Source organism: Scylla paramamosain, chromosome 3, assembly GCF_035594125.1.
Source record: "Scylla paramamosain isolate STU-SP2022 chromosome 3, ASM3559412v1, whole genome shotgun sequence".
Classification (NCBI taxonomy): domain Eukaryota; kingdom Metazoa; phylum Arthropoda; class Malacostraca; order Decapoda; family Portunidae; genus Scylla; species Scylla paramamosain.
The window spans coordinates 11,505,001-11,521,273 of record NC_087153.1 but is presented as its reverse complement, the minus strand read 5'-3'; the positions used below and the strand labels follow the sequence as shown (position 1 = coordinate 11,521,273).

The following is a 16,273-nucleotide window of genomic DNA, read 5'->3' as shown; positions in this document are numbered from 1 at the left end:
AGTTTCATCTCAGTGTAGTCTCTCTCACCAATGTTCTTGTTCTTTTTTTTCCTATCAATTCGTCTGTATCTCTTTGTGTATTGTTTTCGATAACCACACCTCCCACGCAACATTCCTTCTCACAGCAATATGGCCAACTTCAAGAAATATTCATCAGTTTACTCTTACTCGTATTCTTTTCATCTATCTGTCTCTCGCTGTCTCTTGATTCCGTACGTGACTTTGCGCTAACCACGCCTTTCCACGCGGCCTCCCTCTGTTTGCGTCGCAGGAAGCTGTTATTGGTTTACTCCTACACTTATTCTTTCAGTCTGTCTGTCTGTCTGTTTTTTTATCCCGTACATTACATCGCTAGCCACGTCTTTCCACGCGGCCTTCCTCCCTCCATGTACTCGTCGTGTCGCAGGAAACAATAATTAACTTAGTTCTACTGCTACTCTTTCCTTCTGTGTATCTGTCTCTTTTGGTTCCGTGTGTGACATAGAGGTAACCACGCCTTCCCACGCGGCCTCCCTCCCTCCCACAGTGCAATAAGTCCTCGTTGTATTGCAGGAAACAGCCATCGATGTATTCCTACCAGCTGTTCATCCTCCCCTAGGAAAAATTAACCCTTATTACCTTTAGCTTCCCCTCGCAACGAAAGGGAGGAGAGGGGCGAAAGAGGGGAGGAAGTGACGAGGGAGGAGAGGGTGATGGAGGGGAAGGAAAGGAAGGTTGGGGAGTGATAAGGCAAGGGAAGTTGTACAGAGAAAGACAAGGAGCACAGGAATCGTAAATAAAAGGCAACACAAATGACTGGAAGAGGCGGACACAGTTGGTAGTGACTGTAATTCAAGACCAAGAATTGTTTTATGAAATATATACGTATGTGAGTTGAGTTAATATTGTGTACGAGATAAAAGGAAGGTCAAGGGAAGGGGAAGGGGTGCGGATGTAAGGCTGGAGGACAATGAAGGGATAGAAGAAGGATAAGTAAAAGCCAGAGCATATAAATCAAGGAGGGAAATGGAGCAGAGGTATTAAAAACGACATCAATGGAATTAGGAAGGGAGGAGAACCAGGAAGGAAGGAAACACAGAGGGTGAATGGGAAGGAAGAAAATAGGTACAGAGGGTCGCAGGAAGGTAAAGAAGGAGGAAGGAGAACGAGGAAGAAAGGAAGAGAAGGGGAGGGAAGCGAGCAGGAGTAGCCACGCCCTGCACGCTGGCTGGAGGAAGCCCCGGCACCTCCTGGCGACAAGGGGCCGCGTATGGGTGGTGGTGATGGGTGGTGGGTGGTGGTGGGTGAGGTGAGGGGTGAGCGCCAGGCTGGGCAGCCCCGCACATCCCTGGCGACTGGTTGATGTCATGGTAGTGAGGATGATGCTCGGTAGGTGTCTTGCATAAACTTGATTTGTTGAGTGAATTAGTCCAGGGAATTCACTGGCTAGTGGTCATGCTCAGTTGCTAACCCGGAACGTGTGTGTGTGTGTGTGTGTGTGTGTGTGTGTGTGTGTGTGTGTGTGTGTGCGTGTTTACTTACACACATGTGCGTGGGCGTGTTTCCGTTGTCATGTGCGCGAGGACGTGAAATCCTGTGACTATGGATGAGAGTTGCCAGCTTGGCTGTTAGTGTCACCAGCACAGGCTGTGGGTTCCCTGTTGAGTGTTCCTCGCCGGCTCATTTGGGTACAAAATACCCATGAAAGTAAAGAAAATATGACTTTCAGTCCTCATCACCGTATTTGCGGCACATTTCCTCGGGAAAAAATAGATGGAAAGCACGGCAAGGTGGCGCCGGGAGGGTGAACGCCGCCGGCCCTTGTTTACTGTCCCGGGGCAGTGTGCCGGAGCCCGGAGCCTCGGTGAAGGGGTGTGTGTGTGTGATGCGGGTGCCTGCTGTGAGGGCTTGCACCGCCTTGTGGAACACTCTGGCTCAGTTGTTAGAGTGTCTTGTTGGGGTGTGAACCTCAGCCAGGCTGTGACTCCGTGACGCACGTGTGATACAGGCGCCTCGTTCGTTATTTACTCGTATATTTTTGTCGTGAAGGAGTTGCGTTGAGAGCAGGGATGGTGCCTGGCCACGGTGCCGCGTCTGAGATCACCCGCCAGGAGGACCTCCACGCGGCTGATGCTGCTCGGTGAAGGCGGTGGTGCCACACAGCAACTTGTTTGCCACTAGTATGTGGTGGAGGGGAAAATTGGTGAACATACAAGCCTGTGATGGTGAGACGGAACCCGTGCAGGAAAGGCCTGTGGTGGAGCACATGGTCCCGGGCTAGTCATTCCGGAAGTGGCGCTAATTAATGTGGCGGCGTTTTTGGCGGGCCACAGACCTTGGTGTCCCGCTGATGGGAAGATGACAAGCCAAGGGTGGCGGTGGCCTCACTATACTGGAGGCACGGCTTGTCTTTGTTTGTGAGTGACTAACATTTTATGGTGATGGTGTTGTGTCTGCCGATTTCAGTTCAGTGGATTCCTTATTGTAACAGGAAATGGATTTCTGACGCTGCAGTGAAGAGGGTGCAATGACGATACTTGTGGAATAATGACAATACCTGATAAGTAACTGAGCTCGTAGGACTGACAGTGGTGATAAGTCACTGGAAGTTGCTCGGCGTGGACAGTGCCACCATGTACGGGCGTCACCAGCTTCATGAGGAGCCTGCCTCGTGTGGCTGCGGGTTGGTCCGCAGTCCGGCACGACGCAGGCGAAACAACCAACCTGAGCCTGTGTCCAGACTCTACTTTGACTACATCAGAGTGCCCAGGTGAGTCCAGCACGTGTTTGCAGTACAACATTTGGTAACCTTCCTTACAGATAAAGCAAGAGCTGCTATTCTTTTTTTCCATTCGTTACATTTTGTTTCAGCTTTGTGTTTTCTTATTCATTTCCATTTTAACTTTTTTTCATTATTTTCATTCATTCTCGAGATTCTTCAGACCAAAGCATTGTTTCGTTGTTCTTTACTTGACACCCCAGCCTGAGTTTGCCAGTCTGCCAGCCTGTCACTCATGCGACGGGTCATATCAGGATTTACATTCACCCAATGAAGTCCTAATTGGAAGGAGGGAGAGAGAGAGAGAGAGAGAGAGAGAGAGAGAGAGAGAGAGAGAGAGAGAGAGAGAGAGAGAGAGAGAGAGAGAGAGAGAGAGAGAGAGAGAGAATGGAATTCGGAATTGATGAATGATTTTGGCATACTCGTACTTTAACAAAAGTGTTGTTCTGGATTGTTCACTCTAGCTTCCCTGCCCTGGATCAAAGAAGGTAGAGCGAAGCGTGACGTGTGGGGGACGGACTGGCAGCACCAAATACTGGCACGACCGTTCTTTGGCTTTATCAATTTTATTTATTTTATCGGAATATTCATAGGTCCAAAATACTTCCCAACATGATTGTATATGGATGCATAGTCTTTCTTGCAGGATTCAAACATAGGAAATACTGATGTTTACGTAGTCTTATCTGGCTGATTTAACTGTGTTAGCAGATTAGCAAATAACAATACATAGCTTAGCATACTTACAGGATCTGGCGTAATAATGAATTGATAATTGCAACTCCCGAGTCATTAGAAAGATTTTAAAGGAGATTAAGTAAATTCATGGATGAGGATTACAGGTGGAAATAGGTAGGTGTGTTTCATACAGGGGGAGTGCCACGTGAAGGCCTGATGGCTTCTTGCAGCTTCCCCTATGTTCATATGTCCTCATCTCCAGCACCTGTTCATGGAGAGAGAGAGAGAGAGAGAGAGAGAGAGAGAGAGAGAGAGAGAGAGTGTGTGTGTGTGTGTGTGTGTGAGTGGAAATGCAGTAAGCGTATCAGACAGTAGATTAATCGAAACAGGAGTCGAGACAGTGCTTCATAACTAACCAGCCTCACCCACTTCCACCCTCCAGCATCTGCCCTTAATCCTATGAAACTTGCTTGGTTGCCCAATATTGTTTATCAGTCAGAGGGAACCAGTGTGACAAGAGATACACTGAAATTGTAACAGAAAATAAAATCACATTAATCTATGTATTTAGGTGTTTCTTTACCGTAGAGTATACTGTGGTGCGTGTAATGTGTGTGTGTGTATGTATCCACACACACACACACACACACACACACACACACACACACACACACACACACACAGGTATGTTGACAGCCAGCCAAACAAACAAACAAAAAGACACGAAGAGTTCTATACTGCGATGAAATTGATGATGATACAGAAGTGTGATGAGAGGAAAAGCAAGAGGAATGGTCACGCTTCATGTGATCAGTGGAGGATGACCGGAGACGCAGGTGGAAGAGGAGGAGGAGTAAGAAGAGGAGGCATAGGAGGAGGAGGAAGAGGAGCGAGAAAGATAAACGTAGGTAGTACAGGAAATAGGTCCATTACGTAGCGGCTGGGTCTTTAATAATGATGACTGATGCTGGAGGAGGAGAGGAAAGCAGGGTGAGAGAGAGCCACGGAGCAGGAGAGAGAGAGGCAGTGAGGAGTTGGGCGGCGGGGTGAGGGGTCATGAGTCAGAGGAAGGGAGAGGGAAGGATGAGGGCGAGGAGGAAACAGAGGTAATGAAGAGGTGAAGGTAGTGAGTGGTGAAGTGAGGTCTAGAGCTGCAGGAAGCACCTCCCTGGGTTACGCAGCACTTCCGCCACTGAGTACTGAGGTGGCGAGGCGAGTGGGGAAAGAAAGCAGGAAGATGCGAGAAGGGATGAGACAGCAAGAACGCCTCCCACCCAATCGTCAGTCTGGGGGATAAACACGGCTAGATTTACCTCCTAATATTCATAATGGGAAAGCGCCGCGAGAGAGAGAGAGAGAGAGAGAGAGAGAGAGAGAGAGAGAGAGAGAGAGAGAGAGAGAGAGAGAGAGAGAGAGAGAGAGAGAGGGTAGGGGGGGGGGACGTAATGTGTGTTCACCCGCCTGCCCGCTCGTGTTAAATTGTGCGTGTGCCGAGAGATAACAAATGGCGAGGTGGGCGTAATTGGCAACAAGATTAAATTTGTGTATTAATGAAGCAGTGGGGAGAGAAGGACTGGTCTGGCAGAAGCTAAAGCAAAATGAGTTCGATTAATTCCGTAATGAGTAAGTAATTAGGGACCCAGCTGACTGGGGGTGGGGGAGGGGGCGTGCTGGGGGGAGACCGAGACAACGGTGCACGTGTGGAGTGACTGCCTTGCTCCTGTGTGCTGTTCCCCCGCGGCTCCCGTTGTGCCGCCTTGGTGTTGCTGGCGGGAGAGAGGAGAAGGAGGAGGAGGAGGAGGAGGAGGCAGGGTAGTTTCAGCGTTGGGGGCGTGAATTTACAGGCAGTTAGGCTAGCAAAGAACCGTGTCCTGCGGGGTTACAACACACCTCACGTGCATTAAATCACCTCACCTGGAGCGGCTGAGTGCGATTTCCAGCGTCATGTGGAAGCGAGCGAGACATGCGTGCCTGTAACTGAACCGCGGTGAGTGGCTCCTTGCACCTCCTGGTGGGGTGTGCGGCGCGGTGTGTGTCGCCAGGCCCGGCCACTGACTCCACAGGGGGCATTATGAGAAAGTTGAAGGGAAAGAGGCTTGGTTGGGATTTCTGCGGCGGGATGTAAGTTAGGAAGGTTACGAAGAAACACGAGGCTATGTGTTCTTGATGACCTGGTGGCCAATCATGTTGCGGGTGAAGTACTGTTGTTGATGATGAAGGTAACTGATGTTGATCGTGCTTGACACAGGATTCCTATCGGTGTTACAGTAGTGGAGTTACTTGAAGGTAGAACGTGATGCGTTGTTTTTCAGTGTGTGTGTGTGTGTGTGTGTGTGTGTTAATTTTAGATACCTTCAGTCTGCATTTTCCTCACCTGGCTTGTCTATTCGCGCTTTTGTCCTCGCCTTTATTCATTGATATTCAGAGTGTGTGTGTTCCTGTCACCAGCGAGATCTTCATCTGTGCTTTCTGGGTACGGGACAACCTCTGAGGGTCGCCGTGCACTGGATGACCCGCTTGCAGCATTAGCAAGCTACGCACGGTGTCCACGCAGCTCGTCCGTGGTCGTGGTCACCAGACGGTAGTGGCTTTGGTCGCGAGGAACCTAGTGGGCATGGCGGAGCTCGACGTGACCAGAGGGAGGAGGTAGAAGCCGCACCCTAGCTGGTCTGGGGTCAAGAGGACGAGGCGGTGGCAGACTGTCAATAAACTTTTCTCGTCGCGTATTCTTGTAGCGACGCGCAACTGTTTCTTTGAGGAGGAGCAGACTGGCGACGATGCAAAGCGAGGAGAACTGGAGTGGAGAGAAAGTGACGTGGGTTTGTGAAGGAAGTGTGACAATATAACGTAGCGGTGTAGTGTTTGATGTGTGAGACTTAGTGTGAAAAAAAAAAGATAATAAAGGAATGCAACGATGAAATAGTTTGGTTACGAGAGTTGAAGGAGGATGAGACAAGCAGAAGTGAGTGAAGTGAATGGGGGAGGGAATGATAAGCAACAAAACGGATGACCAGGAAAATGAGTAAGCTGTTAGATTAAATAGAAAACTAAATTACTTATACTCACATTCAGGAAACAATCATCATTTTTTTTTAGATCTGAAAAAATACAATTATCTTTTCTTTCCTTTTTTTTTATAACAGTAATCCACTTGACCTAATATGCAGGAGAGACGCAGCTGCAGGAACGACGGATACAGATGGGAAGCAGAGGAACGAGTCTGAATGAAGAATAGATCATAGGAGGAGGAGGAGGAGGAGTAGGGTGCAGCGATGGTTAAAGAAGTGATCCAATGGGTGAGGTGCAGAGGAGGGAGGGAGGGATGTGATGTACGGTACGTGATACCTCCTGCAGGGGAGAAGATTCTGTTGTTGATCTCATTGTGCTCAGTGTTGCTTTGCTGCAAATCCTGACAGCAATGTGAGTCAAGCAGCTACACACACACACACACACACACACACACACACACACACACACACACACACACACACACACACACACACACACACACACACACACACACACACACACACACACACACACACACACACAGAGATAAACAGACATGTGTAATGTAGAGTGAAGGGACGCACGCCAATGGGACAGATTTCAGTAATCCCCTGCATCTGTGTTTGCTCAAGGTCTTCTGTTCCTGAGCTTAGTGTGTCCATGAGGCGGGGACTCCTTCTTTCCCTGCTTTCTTCTTCCACTTCTTTCTCAGGGCACATAAGCGTGTTCTTAAAAATGTACTAACTGCTCTAACTGTAAAAAATAATGCAATGAGTACTTGGAAATATAAAACACAGCTTGTAGTCTGTTATTCCTCGCTCACAGGCAGGGTCAGGCACACAGGGCCGCGGTGCACACTGTAATGCACTCGTGCACATCAGTATTGCCTGCCTGTGTCGCGGAGGAATGTGAGCAGCATCAGGGGAAGGAAGCCATGCCGCTCCTGCCTGTGCCACGCTGCTCGTGTGTGGCGGCAGAGACATGAAACGTTTCCTCATTACGCCAATAGGGGGCTGGAGGAGCTAGACATCGCCAGTGAATTACCTCCCCGATAACATGACAAAGAGGGGCTTGAGGACCGTGAGAGCGCCCCTTGACTCCCTTCTCGGTCGGAAAGTCTCCCTTGGGACGCCGCTCCTCGCAGAGTGCCCTTCCTTATTGGGTCCCCCGTCCGTAACAGCAGCAGCGAGATAGCTCAGGTGGAGGGCAGCGGCCTTTCCCTCCACATTCCGCGGGAGTATGTTGATGGGAGTGGGTGTGGTGCTGCTGCCTCGCATGCCACTCGGGGAAACTCTCCTGGTATCAGTAAAGGGAATGCTGGAGTGGCGTGGCTGGAGGAGGAAACACGAGGAAACACATATAGCTAAGTCTTTACTGGAGGGAGGTGGTGTGCTGGGTCAGGAAGGGCGATGTTTAACAGTCCTACACAAAAGAGAGTCATCCATACCTGCCACTCCTGTGTGTCCTGCGCCACCCCCGACATGCCGATCCTGCCCTCTCCGGCACCCAGCGCTGGCGAGACTGATGGTAATCCCTCCTCTGCACACCAAATCCTTCCTGCTCTTCCCTACCCCTCTATTCCGCCCTTTTTATTCCATTCACTTTTTTTTTTCTCCTTTCTATCCTTCCTTACTTACCAATTTTCTATTCCGTCCTTTCTATTCACTTCACTCTTCTCTATCCTTTCTCTTCCTCCTACTTACTCACCCATTTCATATTTAATCTTTTCTGTTCCCTCTACTCTTTCCTCTCTCTCCCCTAGTCTTTTCTTAATCTACTCCCCCATTCTCTCTTTCTTTCCTTTCTATTCCCTCCACTCTTCTCTCTCTTTATCTCCTTGCCTCTCCTGGATGCTGAAAGAATAAGCGGCGACTGGAAGTGTTCAGGGATGATTGTCTGGTGTGAGTGGTGCTCTGGAAAAACGCGTCGGCTGTCGAGGAGTCTGCAAATTGGCGACGGCCGGCGAAGAGAGAGAAGCGAGCAGTGAGTTGGCAACAAATATGATCTTACGGTTTCTATGATGACCCTTTTTTGCGAGTCGTGGTGTCAATGGACGGAGGCTGTGGTGGTGGTGGTGGTGGTGGGCGTGATTAGCCATAAGTATTTCTAGTTTTTTTGCTCATTAACTATTTTTTTTAACATGACTATACCTGTGATTTATATACTGACTCAGCTCCTCTCTTGCTAATTGGTGTGTACAGGATAAAGTTAGTTATTACACGCACACATGCACACGCACACACGCACGTTTCTGGTATTCCAAACTATGATCCTCTTTGCTGCCTCACTACGATGGTTTTCAAAGGCCACAGAGATTATAGCCGAGTTCTCAAGACTGTTTCTCCTGTTGGCCATGTAGAAATCTTGTTAATCTGTCACTAGAATCATAAGAATACCCTTAAAAAACCCGTGTAATTTCAGCTATAGTGTCTTAAATGTATGGTCGGGTTACGGCGGAGAAACGCGTCAGAATATCGTACTGTATCATGCACGCAACGGAGAAAGGGCGGGAGTGAAGGGAGTGAAGGGAGTTTTGCCATTCAGTCTGGTGTTCGAGTCAGTCCGATGCTTCACTACGTAGTTTCCAGGAGCGATGTGGTGTCTGTGGTGGAGCCTCGGGTCGTGGGGGGGGGAGGGGGTGATAATGTGAAATGTTGGATGGATAGCAAGACAGTTCCAGACAGCGATGAGCCTCCTGCAGGTCTGCTTGGGGCTTTAAATTGGTGAATGTAGTGATGTGGTTGCGGAGTTGACGTGTGTGAGTGTGTATGTGTGTGCGGGTGCATAGTGGGGCGGTAAGTGTATGTGTGTGTGTGTGTGTGCGTGTGTGTAAGTGGGTGGATGTTCAGTTGAGTTCAGTTGTTCGTCGGGAGTGTATCCTTTGCCCGGGCACTCCCTGTGTCCCTTCTCACTGCCTGAGTCTTCCCGTTTTTTCTTTATCTTTTCTTTCCTTTTCTCTTATGAACCAAAACTGATGTATTGTTTCTTTTTTGTTTCTTTTAGTATATTTATTCTCAAACAAGTATTTAGTATATTTATTCTCAAACAAGTATTTAGTATATTTATTCTCAAGTATTCTCCATTAATGTTGTTTTCTCAGTATGGTTGTTACAATCTTACAGTTCTCTATACTTTTCTATACGTATACTGTATATGTATATCTAAAGTATGCATTTCTGAACGCCGAGCTGGGTTTGGTGGTAAGGAGCAGCCGGGATACAGTCGCAGACGTTCACTGGCCGCCCGATAGCGTCAGGGAGCAAGGCGAGAGGCATAACAAATGTCCTCGGTTTAGATCAGCCTGAGGGAGGTGGGTGCTTTATGGCCGAGCCTGGCGCCCTCTGCTTCCTTACATGAATGGGAGATAGCGAGGGGACATGAGGCGTCACTGGACTGGTTCCTCTAAGTTCCGTTAACATACTGACGATGACACAGAAGACAAACTTTACCGCCTTGGATGCTCGTATGTTAGGGAAAGTAGGTACATATAAGGAGACGTGGAATGCTGGCGCCTCCTCTGGACCTTGCAGCAGTAGTACCTGTCTTAGCAAGCAATCAGAAAGTAGTGTATCAGAGGACATGAATGATCTTTAATGGATGTGTACAGTCTTGGTTACAACCTCACTTCTTTGCGTTGTGTTTTGCGTTTTCTTTCAGTACTAACTGTCTGACTACTATTGATACACTTAGTACTGCCTTTGAATAATAAATATAGGTAACTAACTTTACAGAGCTGAAATAAAACAAAAGGCACTAGATGACTTTGAAGCACTTTATCTCCCACTCCTTTTGTTGGCAGTTGTCTTCAGTTTATGCCCTGAGCTTGTAACATTTTGAAACCCTTTGAAACATTTATTTATTTATTTTATCTAAATTTACAAGTCCATGCTATTTTTTTTATTTGGTACACGGTGTGATTTATTTTAGGCTTGGCCATTTTTAAGTTTGTGCTCTTCGGATAATTGTTTGTAATCAACGCCGTTTTATTATTCTAATGCACATCGTTTTATTTAATTCGATAATTCATAACAGTTAACGCCTTGAGTCTTCTGACCTGCCTAGAATATATCAGCCATCAGAATTTGCAAGATTGGCAGCAGAAATTGAGCGAATGACTGAGGGGAACACACCAAGCACAGTGGGAGTGAATGTGGAATGTTCCTCGACTTCTGACTGTGGGTGTACAGCGCATCAATCTGGCATCTCAGTTTGGCTTTCATTAGGCGAGTGAAGAATTAAAGCCATTGAAATACGAATACACTGGAGAATGAACTCTTACCTGCAGCAGTGTACACGACTCGGGCCTCAATGATCCTGAATAAATGAAGCAGTATGTGCAGCTCAAACAATTGCAGACTAGTAACTAACCAAGGCTGCTGGCTGGTGGAGGTCCTCGTCTCGAACACACGATGCATCCGGAAATGTTTAAGTTTGAGAGGCAGTGACGAGGCGCGCTTCACTTTCAGCAGTTATTGACAACTACTGACGTCTGTTTTCTGAGTGACTGAAAAAAAATAAATAAATAAAAGTAAATTAATAAATAAACAACAAATGCCATGATCATATTACCCAAGCAGTAGGAATTAACTGTACGCATTATTATGAAAAGTAAGGCTTATTTATTTATTATTTTTTTTATTTATTGCACGTGTATTACAATCTGCTTTTAATTCTCTGCCGTCAATTTCCTTTATGACTGGAAGAAAAAAAAATAGACAAATAACTTGATTATATTATTCAAACAGTAGGAATTAAATCTTGTTATTACTTTTTTTTTTATTACACGTATCACAATCTGCTTTAAATTCCCTGTTAAAAGAATAAGAATAATAGTACGAGTATATAAACGTGTGGAGTTTCATGCAGTTTGTAATTTTAACATTCATTTTTTTTTTTTAGGTTGCGAGTGATGTAAGACTAACCGGAATAACACACACACACACACACACACACACGGAAATGTACGTACAGTCAGGAAGAAAACGGGATTGGGTTGACCGGAGGCAGGACCCGAGGAAATCTGCTCAATATCTATATTTATGTGGCGCGGCTCAATTCCAGGAGAAACTAAAATAAATGAACAGATAAATAAATAAAGAAAGAAAGAATACAAATAAGAAAAGGAAAATAATGAATAACTAACTAGGTTAATAAATGAATCGGCTGTAGGAGAAACTAGAATATATGTAAGTAAATTAGTAAATGAATAGATAAAGAAGGAAAGAAAAAAGGAGAAAGAGAAAGAAAATAATGAATAACTAACCAAATGAATAATTAAATAAATCGGCTGGAGGAAAAAGAAAAAAAAATAAATAAAATATATAAGTGAATCAATAGACAGACAAAATGAACAGATAAAATAAGTGAATAAAGAAAGAAAGAAAGAACATGACGAATAAATAACTAACCAAGCAAAGCAGTCACTGTATAATATTTCGCCTCGACGTTCCCTATAAGTGAGTTTCTTTCCAGTACTTAAAACTGGAGAGAAAAATGGAGGGAAATCTGATTCGCTGAAGCAATAATACAATATAACGAACGATACAGTGAATGTTACAGAGGGTTTTGAACAATGGGGGAAAAAAAGGCAAAGCTGACCTGAAGATTAATTAATTAGAGAGAGAGAGAGAGAGAGAGAGAGAGAGAGAGAGAGAGAGAGAGAGAGAGAGAGAGAGAGAGAGAGAGAGAGAATCATTGTGTGCTCAGTTAAATTGGAGACTAGTAAGAGGAAATAATATTGAGTGGTGGATTAAGAGACTTTTGTGTGAGTGGTTAAACTTGGAAACTGAATAACCGGAGTGTGTGTGTGTGTGTGTGTGTGTGTGTGTGTGTGTGTGAGGAGACGGCTGGTGTCCCGTGCATTACCCAGACACACAACCCGTATCTCCAGCAGGTGGGCGGCGAAGCGTTACGGTTTTGGATTGGAACTAAAGCTGTGTTGGTGAGAGAGAGAGAGAGAGAGAGAGAGAGAGAGAGAGAGAGAGAGAGAGAGAGAGAGAGAGAGAGAGAGAGAGAGAGAGAGAGATTGGAAAGGAACGTTAAGCAAGGCAGCGTTTCCTAGACTGCTCCGCCGGTACTCAAACAGATGCTTGAGTCAGTTACAGGAAATGGTAGCAACAGGCTTCATGTGTGTGCAGCTCAATTTTAGGGCGATCTCCGGTACACATAAGTCGTCGTTTCTTTTCCGAGTGTGTAGTGAGTTCATTACATTGATTGAAGATAAGAACGTAAGATCATAAGAAATTAAGGGAAGCTGCAAGGAGCCATCAGGGGTACTCGTAGCAGTCCTTGTATAAAACTCGCTTACCTGTTTACACCTGTCATCCCCGTCCATAAATTTGTTTAACTTGTTATTGGTTACTAATGACGGCTTTGATATTTTATAATTTTGGGAAGCGATTATTTGAGTACATTCAAACGATATTCGTGTATTAACTCAAGTCTTTTTAGCAATTGTAGTCCACCAAAACTTAAGAGGGTGTTTGGTAAGTTAAACTAGATTTCAAGGAATGCTGTAGAGTTTTCATCTACACGTAAAGGGATATTGTGCCTCTTACTACTCCGTGCAGAGCTTGCTAGGGTCTGAAAAGGTTTAAAAATCTGTTTAAATGCTAGAGTAAAAAAGTTTTTTGTCACATCTGAAGCGTCTTATGCCTCCTCCCCTCCCCCCCTCTGCAGTGGGCGTGGCGCCGCGTGACCGAACGAGTCACGCAGTACATTAAGTTGTTTGGGTTCACGTCCGTCGTCTTCTGAGGGGAGCGAAGGGCCGTCTGCCTCTGGGCGGCGCACGTTCGCAGCCACGCGGCCTCTGTTTTACGTCATATTCTAAGCAGAATGTGAAGGGCAGCGTGTATCCCGAGGCCTCCTGTAGGGGGTGAGGAGAGGATGGCGGGGAGCAGCCCTAGCGAGGTTGCTTACATACTGGTTTACATAATGACAAAGGATACAGTTACTTATATGAACTTAGTTATTGTTTACTCAAACTGTGATGGACACTGTAACCCTTATTTATTACTTATTCACTGCCTGGATATTCCATTCAATTACGTTTGTCTTCGTGGACAAAAATTAAAGCCACTGCTCGTTTCGTATGCATTGGTCAATGCTCTGCTTCCCTAAACTTGGCGCTGTCACTCAACACTTTTAACGAGCTGTAGCGGAAGTTATTGAGGCTTTCATAAATATTTACATAATTCTACCGATAGATGAACAAAAGGATTATCTACGATAAATAACAAAAACTCCTGAGAACCCTGGTGATCATCTTGGTGGCCCGTGAAGTTATTAGCCCTGGTAAGAACCCGAAGTGAAAGATAACACGGGCCGGTGCGTGTACGTGTGCTGGTTTGTCAATGTGTTTACCAGATCCACTTCACCCGCACTCTGCTCGTGACCTGCCAGTCATAAAGAGAAGCTCCTGAGGGTGACTCTCGTAAACCAGCGCCTCCCCCCTGCCCCATACCATTCCCTCACCTCTGCCCCATGCCACTCCCACCCTCCACAGCCACCCTCACTTCCTTACAATGCCTCTCCATCCATTCCAAGTCCCTTCTCTCCTATACTACGCCAACTTCTAGTAGTCGTATCAGTCATGCCCCATATCACCAACCTAAGTCTTTCCATGTCCTCCCTCATCCTAATCATTCTAACTATGCCCCGTGCCACTCCTCTCCTCAGTCCACACTCCCCACCCACTCTCACCACATCATCACCCAGCACTCTACAGCACCCTTCAATCTATCGTCGTATTCTTCACAGCTCACTCTTAACATTCTTCACTCCAACTATCATTCCTTACTTTCACCCCAGCAACTTACTGACAACTTCATTCCCTCCACAGCCTCACCCACACTCAGCATTCCTCGCCCTCAAATTATTCTCTCTCACGTGCTTTTAACTCCCACTCCCTCATCCTCCTTCCTTCCCTCGACCCTCCTTTCACCCTCACTCCCCGCCACTAATCCCCCTCATCCCCTGCCCGCCCCGACGCACGCACCGCCACTCGTTAGAACCTTCAAAGTAGGTTACGGGGATTTGCTCTGGTGTAGTTTAGGGCAATTAGGTTATTTTTACATATCTGAATATAGGAGGGTTTGCTCGCAGAGAGAGAGAGAGAGAGAGAGAGAGAGAGAGAGAGAGAGAGAGAGAGAGAGAGAGAGATCCTACATTTACTTTGTGTGTAGCGTCTTTCCTTCAGTTGTATGTTTTCTGATCTGGTAAGAATCATATTGTTAGATTCTGTAATAAGACTGTTAACAGATCAGACGACTTGAGACTGAGGTAGAGGACAAAACACAGTAGAAATGAAGGGAGTAGGTTGCTGTCTACCTCTGATCATGACTGTGCAGGGGGAAGGTTGTACATGATAGATTTTTGTAATGGGATTGTGAGCAGTAAAGGAGACTTACGACTGAGGTGAAGGAGAAAACACAATGGGAATGAATGAAGAAGGTTACTCTCTACTTGTGACCGTGACTGTACTAGAGACTATCAGGATATGATATGTAGATAACTAATATCTTTCGACAATCTTGAAAAAAAAAGATAAAGTTGTAAGAATGTACGTACACACATATCTATTATTTTCTAATACCTCGCCCTCCTCCCACCACCCCCCCTAAAAAAAAGAAAAACAGATAAATAAAATTGAGAGACTAGACCATTACCATTATTTTCCAGGATCCCTGAAAAAAAAGAGATAAACAAAATTGAAGGCCTGTACTAACATAACCATTATTTCCCAACAGGGACCCCACCTAAAAATAAATAAATAAATAAAAATAAATAAAAATAAAGATAAATCAGATTGAAACAATTATCTTCCAACATCATCCTTGAAAAAAAAAATAACAAATAAAAAAAAACATACTTTACATACACAACCATTATTTTCAAACACCCCCAAAAAATAAATAAATAAAAAATAAATAAAACCTGATAGATATTCACCGTATGCCCGAAATGCCTTTGCATAATAAAACCTTTCAGGAAATAGGAATAAGTCAGGGGGAGTCCTCATCGATAAGGTTTATAAATAGCGGAGGCTCGTCATGCCTTCAGGCCGCTGGGAGGAGGAACGTGGTGGTGCGCGGGGGTAGGGGCGTGGAAGGGCGCGGCACGGTGTGGAGGAGGAGAGTGAAGGACCAGAGAAATTGGATATGAGTGAGGGAAGGATCAGAGAAGATTAATACGATGAGGATGATGAGGAATAGGGAAAAAAAGGACAGGAAAAACAAATTACGAGGATGGTGATGATAAGGAAGAAGGAAAAGAAGGAAGGAGTAGATGATAAGGATGCGTATGATAAGGATGATGAGTAAAAGGGGTAAACAGGAGGAAAAACAGAAATTATGAGGATGATGACGGGAGGAGGAGGAGGAGGAGTAGGAGGAGGAGGAGAGAGAATAGTGATTGAAGGAGGAGGATGAATGAATGAATGACGAGGAAAAGGGATGCAGGACTGAGTGAAAGAAATAATAGGAAAAACAGATTATGAGGATGAAGGTGAAGAGGAAGAAGGAAAAGAAGGATCAGTGAAGAAAAAAAAACTGAATAACAGAAAAGATATGTAAGAATGAGAAGAAGGATGAGAAGAAGCAATGAAAGAATTAACTCTTTCTTTTAAAAAAAAAAGAGTTACCAGAGATAAGAAGGATTAGGGGGAGAAATGAATAAAAGAAAAGAAAAAAAGAATAGAAAACACGAAAAGGAGGAGTTGAACGGAAAAAAAAGGAAGAGGAGAAAGAAAAAAAAATAAAAATAAACCAAATACACTGAAAACAAAGAGAAGTGCAAATGAAAATATGTTATGAAAAGGAAGAAAGGAAA

The 16,273-nt window shown here is 45.5% G+C and overlaps 1 protein-coding gene across 6 annotated transcripts in view; it reads left to right on the top strand.

Moving 5' to 3' along the window:
• The window catches only part of LOC135090232 (uncharacterized), a 238,062-nt gene that overhangs the window by 84,029 nt on the left and 137,760 nt on the right, over nt 1–16,273 (top strand). For 4 of the 6 annotated variants that reach the window (XM_063986804.1, XM_063986753.1, XM_063986763.1 and 1 more), the window contains one exon: nt 2,471–2,749. In XM_063986804.1, the coding sequence (XP_063842874.1) occupies nt 2,613–2,749 (137 nt within the window). In that variant the 5' untranslated portion in view covers nt 2,471–2,612. Of the gene's footprint in view, nt 1–837; nt 2,750–16,273 lie in introns of those variants that run through there. The other 2 variants (XM_063986782.1, XM_063986773.1) reach the window with 2 other exon arrangements.